We start from the raw sequence: 6,000 nt of genomic DNA on the forward strand, positions 1-6,000 counted from the left end.
GGCAATATTGTATGAAAAGAATCTACATGCCTTAGCTGTGGTCTGGATCTGGAGGATAACCGATAGAGAAGAGTCAAAAATAAAACAAAGACTATGGGCTTCCTGGACTTTTCAGTCTACAACGAAGCAGTAGTTTGTTATACTCACCATTTAGCAGTAGTTTGTTATACTCACCTCTTGGAAGGGCGGGATATAAATAAAGATTTTATTTATTATTATTATTACTTTGCATATAATTTTAAGTTTTCTTTTTGAACAGTATTAAATATTTCTCTTTTAACAGTATTAAGCCACAGTACCCTCCTGAGGCCAACTGAGGAAATTCAAAGAGTGCAACAAAAACACCTCATGCAGCGGCTGAACTTAGCCATTGAATGGTAAATCCTATACTTTAGAAAGTGGACATCATATGCCAGGACTAGTTTTTCTGAGGGCAGACTCTCTCCAATGCAAGGTAAAGCAACCTAATTTTGGCCCGGTAGAGACAGGACTATTGGGCGCCCTCGTGTGCCCACATGTGCCTCAACCCTAGCACATGACAAGATGGGCACCACCATTGTTACATGCAGGATGCCTAGCATCCACACGTTGCAGCACCATTATGACTTCGCAAGTGCGCCATTGGCGCACTGCGGCGTCATAATCGCAGCGCAAGAAGAACCCACTTTTTGCGGTTCTTTTTGCTCTGTGGGGAAATCCTGCAGTCTGGAGGCTGCGGATTCCCCGTGGAGCAAAACTAGGTGCCAGCCCTCCTCTAAATGTCTCTAGGAAAATTCTGTCAAGCCTCATTTATTGAAAGCTTTATGGCCACCCTCAAGTGAAGCTATGTATGAAAAGAAGTCAATATTAAAACCTCTGTTGCATTAGGTATTTTGCCAAGATGAAAGTATGGGAGAAATCTAGTTCCATTATATTCTATGATCTGGGAATTTATTTATTTATTTATTTTTATCCCACCTTTCTCCCAAAATGGGATCCAAGGCGGCGAACATATATAAACATAAGTTACAATTGTACAATTAAAATAATAAAAATATAAAATGAATTTTACAGATTCATTTCACTCTGGGCCAAAACAGATGGCCCTAAAGGGGTAGTTTGACATTGCCACTTTGATCGGCGCCACGGCAACCATGTGCTGCAGCCCCGATGTGGCTTTTTCCGGTGTAAAAACCAGCGGCAAAATGCTCCTGTGTCCCACCAGCAGAGCACCGAAAAGCTGCCTCCGTGTGGGCAGCGGAGCGGCATGACACTGCATCTTTGCTACAAGGAAGTCAGTATGTGTAGGAAATTTTATATGTCCATAAATCATGAACTATCCAAAAAAGTATTTTAAAAATATCACAACAATGCCTCAAGAATTACAAAAAGAATTTAGGAAGATTCAGCCTGTGCTAAGAAAGTATTACAGTAATTTAATTTAAAAAAAATATTTACCCAGTGTATCGTGTTTCTTCACAGTCTTTCCCTTTTCTAAATATTCCTATAGAAAATCAAAGACTAGAATTAATTATGCATTCAAATATTTCAGAGTTATAATATCTACAAGTAAAAACTTGTTTGATGACAAAAAATAATTGCATGTGTGTTAACCACATATTACAGTTGTTTGCCACACAGTTTCTTTCACAGAATATTACTTGTAAGTATTATATGTATTTCTTACACTTTGGCCTCTTCTGTGACTAAGCGGCTGTATGCACAGAACAAAAAGCCCATTCCCCACCCAGCCTAACACTGTCATTTAGATGATGCAAGTCAACTGCCTGGCACCAAGATTGAGCCAATCTGACAGATCCATCTCGATCTCGGCCCAGCTGGCCCTTATTCCGTTCTAAGAATACCAGCTGTTTGCTGCAGTTTCTCAGAAACTCTGCTATGACAGCTGGTGGACCAAACAGCCAAACTCTTCCTTACCTGCTGCCACCACCATTCCACTTGCAAACCTCTACCATGATCTGTCTTGTTGGAAGGGGGCAACTGGCCCCGTGCGTGAAGCCAGGTTTCCCTTTTCTCCCCTTACAGGCCACGGTGAGGGTCTGCATATAGGATGGCAGCAGCGGTGGGGAGGCAGTGGCAGCAGCTTTATAGCATGGCAACAGGCAAGCTTCTGAACACCCTCCCATCACTGCATTGAACCAGGTAGCTGCGGGAGGTGGGAACAGGCTTGATCCATAGGCAAGATATGCCCCCTCCAGTTGTATCCTGCTTGTGTATTCAGATCCTAAGTACTGTAAATAAGAGCCTGGGAAAGGCCAGTGACAGGGATTTTCCACCACTATCAGTAGCAGCATAATTCTCCAGACAGCAATATGGTGAATGGGCTGAAGCAGCATGGAATTTGGATAGAAGGTGATAACGAAATAGGCAGAATCTCAGCCTGCTTTTGATTTCTTCTTGCCCATCCACAAAGTATTGTATCCTTTTTCTAGAAACATACATTATTCAAGTTGGGTCCACTTTATATATGTAGAAACTAAAATATTTATTCATAAATTTAATTCTTTTACTTCCACACAATCCATTTATATCAATATTGATCCAAAGCAGAACATTACCTGATAAGCTTCAGTACTGTGGGTACTCATCATACGTCCATTATCTTCCACAGTAAAGCCTTGGTCTTTTGCAAAAGCCACAGCCCCATCTCCAACTAGAAAGCTATGGGGAGATTCTTCCATGACCTTTCGTGCTACTGCAAGTGGAGTTCCAATTCTTTCAGTAAAAAGAGGATTATTTAAAATGTTTTAGTTTCACCTTTAAGACTGGAACATTATAACAAAAACTAATTCTAAAAGCATGAAATGGAAAACACAAGAAACCACTAAGATCTAAGGAAAAATACTCTACTTCTAAAAACATGACAGAAAAAAATAAGTAATACTGTAATATGTATAAGGTATATATAAATAATATATATAATCATATATATAAGGTCTGTTATGTATGTATGTATGTATGTACACACACACACACACACACAGTAGTAATAATATGCAATATACAGTGCATGTTGTTATTTTTTTGTGGCATAACTGGTCAATCCTGAATCCTATTACCACTAAAGATAAATAGTATAGGAATTAATAGAATCTGAGAGCTTCCAGAAATTGTCACCAATCAATACTGTTATTCAGAATTTAAATCAATGTACTCTTAATAAAAGAGGTCAATGTGATTATTTTTCTTTTGCTCTCTACACTGCAAAGCACTGGTCAGGAAGGAGCAGCCTCTGGCCGCTCTGCATACAATTGGGCTGGGACCACGGCAACCGCACAGCCCGCTTTCAAAGCAGGTCACTGGAGGTCCCAAGCCATGCAGGAGTCAGATTTTTGCTGCTCCCTCCGGTCCTCTGGACCAGAGCGCACTATCAGAGCGGCTTCTGGCTGCTTTGGGGACTCGCATCTTTTAAGCACCATACCCCCAAAGCAGCTGGAAGCCACTTTATTTAGCCAGGGCAGTTAAAGCGGTGTCAAACTGGGTTATTATTTCTGCAGTGTGGCAGCAGCCTTAGTCACCACAGTGGTCCAAAGCACACTGCAGAAATAATCCAGCTTGAGACCACTTTAACTGTGTTCCAGGCCTATCTCTCTCTCTGTATATTTGTGGGATAGTCCTCTTTAATGCATATAAACACTCTTCAAGAAAATTTGGTAGTTTAGCTCATATAGTGGCAGAATGTTCCCTCTTCATGTGAACACCATATTACACAAAAAGCTATCCAAATGAATACAGTTTTAATCTCCTCAGGTCACTGCAGGTATTATTTTCCCACATCCCCATCTCAATAGCACAAAAAAGGTGCTATTATATCACAATATACAGATAGAGTAGGATGGAGTAGGATCCAAGAGATATAGTCATGACCTGCACAGTATCAAGTAGCACATTTAAAACCATCTAAGAATGGGCTAAGGAGTGTCTAACTTTGCACAGGATCAGGCTGTACATTGCATTCCAGAGTATAATACTTACCCATGCAAAGCTGCTACAGCTCCAAAACGACCAGGCTGTCCTTCCATTATTGCTGCATCACATTGAATTATACCATCTTTGTTTGGGTAGCCTCCTCGTCCTACTACAAAGCTTCCTGTCACTTCATCATTCTCAATGTCTATAGATAAATTCAAAAAATAGTTAGAGTCCTGTGAATAAGATTTTTAGGTTTTCAAGTTTTCATGTTAAAAAAAATTAGCATTCAGAGGCATCCAAACTATAAACAATGTGCATTGAAAGCAAATATTTGAATGACTTGTCAACTAGCCTACACCTACCCTCCAGCATTTAGCAGGATAAAATAGTGGTTTACAATAATCACATAAGGAATTCCATGCATTACTGTATGACGGAGAACAAAGAGCACAAGTATCTGGTATTCAAAATTTAGAATTTAGAACATATAGAAATGTTGTTTAGAGAGGGCAATTCTTATTTTCTTAAAACACAAAAGAAATTTCACTATGTTAATGCTATCATTAAGTTGTGTTTTTGACTGGCCATCTATATCCAATATGTACCATTCACACAGGAAAAGGAAGCCTCTGTCATACCAGTACTTCCTCTCTGTGTATTTGTTAGATCTGAGGTACTTACATTATCCATATGAATTAGTCACCCTGGCCAGCTATGTCAGAGCTACAGAACGTTCAGTGCATTTATTTGGAACAATTACATTTTTAGTGAATGTATTTGGAAGAAGCCGAGGCAATGCCCAAACTCATCATTGTGGTAGGTAGTTCTCCTTGTGCACATTTTTCCATAAAGCAACAGTCTTAAACCTTTTCAGACTCAGGACCCAAAGGTTATTTCAAATCTAAACCACGAATCTCTGGGTGTATTTGCCCTGTACAGTTATAGCACTCTTGAGACCATTTTAACTACCATGGTGCCATCCTATGGGATCTTGGGTTGTTGTTTTTTAGTTTGGTTAGGCACTTAGAATTATATAGTGCATACCACAAGCACTAGAGCTCACTAGCACAGAATTCAAAAACACAAGCCCCAGGATTCCTCAGGATGGAGTTACAGGAGTTTAAATGGTATCAAAGTTATTTAATCATGTAGTGTGCATAAGCCCATACTTGTTGTATACACCCATCTTTGTTCTTTCACCACCAATCCCCTCCTCTCAGGATCTTTCAACTTTATTCTCCTCCATCTTTCATTTTACCCTCCTGTTAAAAGTCCTTTTAGAAGTACAGTACAGTATAAAGAAAAAATAAAGAAGGAAAGGGGAATCAACATGCATTCAATAAGATAAGGACCCTGAATGGCCATTCTATTGCATTTACGTGTATTTTGTGCATTTTGGGTGGCCGCATAACAGTATTACCGTTTGGTGGATTTTGGATGGTTTGTTGTTGTGTGTGCCTTGCAAGTCGTTTCTGACCTATGGCAACTCTAAGGCCATGAACCTATCATGGGGTTTTAGTGGCATGATTTGCTCAGAGATTTGCCATTGCTTTTCTCTCAGGCTGAGAGAACGTGACTTGCCCATGGGCACCCAGTGGGTTTCGCTGGCAAGCAAAAACGGTTTTATTCAGGCAAATGTTGAATGTGTAATCCTGGGATGGCTATGTATATATGGGGAGTCTGCTGTAATAGGGTGGTTTTATTGTGGTTTCAGTGTTTGTAATTTTATATTGTTTTAATTGTTTTATTGTAATACTCTTTAAAGTGTGTGGGTTTTTATCTGCGAGCCGCATTGGGTACCTTTCTGGGAGAAAGGCGGCACAGAAATAAAATAAATAAGTACACTCATCCCTCCATATTTGCAGCTTTGACTTTTGCAGATTTGATTATTCACGGATCTTATTAATACGTTCTCTCTAGGAATACCTAGGTCCCCCAGCGCAACTCTATGGCCAGCTTCAAACAAAATTCGCACTGAAAGACCTAGTGATTCCTAGAGAGGACACTCCACTAGGCTTTTGTAGCTCCTTCAGTGCAATTCTATGGCCAATGTCTGGCAGATGCTGACCATAGAGCTGCAGTGGAGGA

General features: G+C 40.1%; 1 protein-coding gene across 2 annotated transcripts in view; it reads right to left on the bottom strand.

The window, feature by feature from the left end:
- Nucleotides 1–6,000, bottom strand: part of LOC121920671 (N(4)-(Beta-N-acetylglucosaminyl)-L-asparaginase-like) — a 28,052-nt gene that overhangs the window by 21,413 nt on the left and 639 nt on the right. For both annotated transcript variants that reach the window (XM_042447831.1, XM_042447823.1), the window contains exons 2-4: nt 3,976–4,114; nt 2,559–2,715; nt 1,438–1,483 (exon numbers count right to left, since the gene is read on the bottom strand). In XM_042447831.1, the coding sequence (XP_042303765.1) occupies nt 1,438–1,483; nt 2,559–2,715; nt 3,976–4,114 (342 nt within the window). The remainder of the gene's footprint in view (nt 1–1,437; nt 1,484–2,558; nt 2,716–3,975; nt 4,115–6,000) is intronic.

This window comes from Sceloporus undulatus, chromosome 1 (genome assembly GCF_019175285.1).
Source record: "Sceloporus undulatus isolate JIND9_A2432 ecotype Alabama chromosome 1, SceUnd_v1.1, whole genome shotgun sequence".
Classification (NCBI taxonomy): Eukaryota; Metazoa; Chordata; class Lepidosauria; order Squamata; family Phrynosomatidae; genus Sceloporus; species Sceloporus undulatus.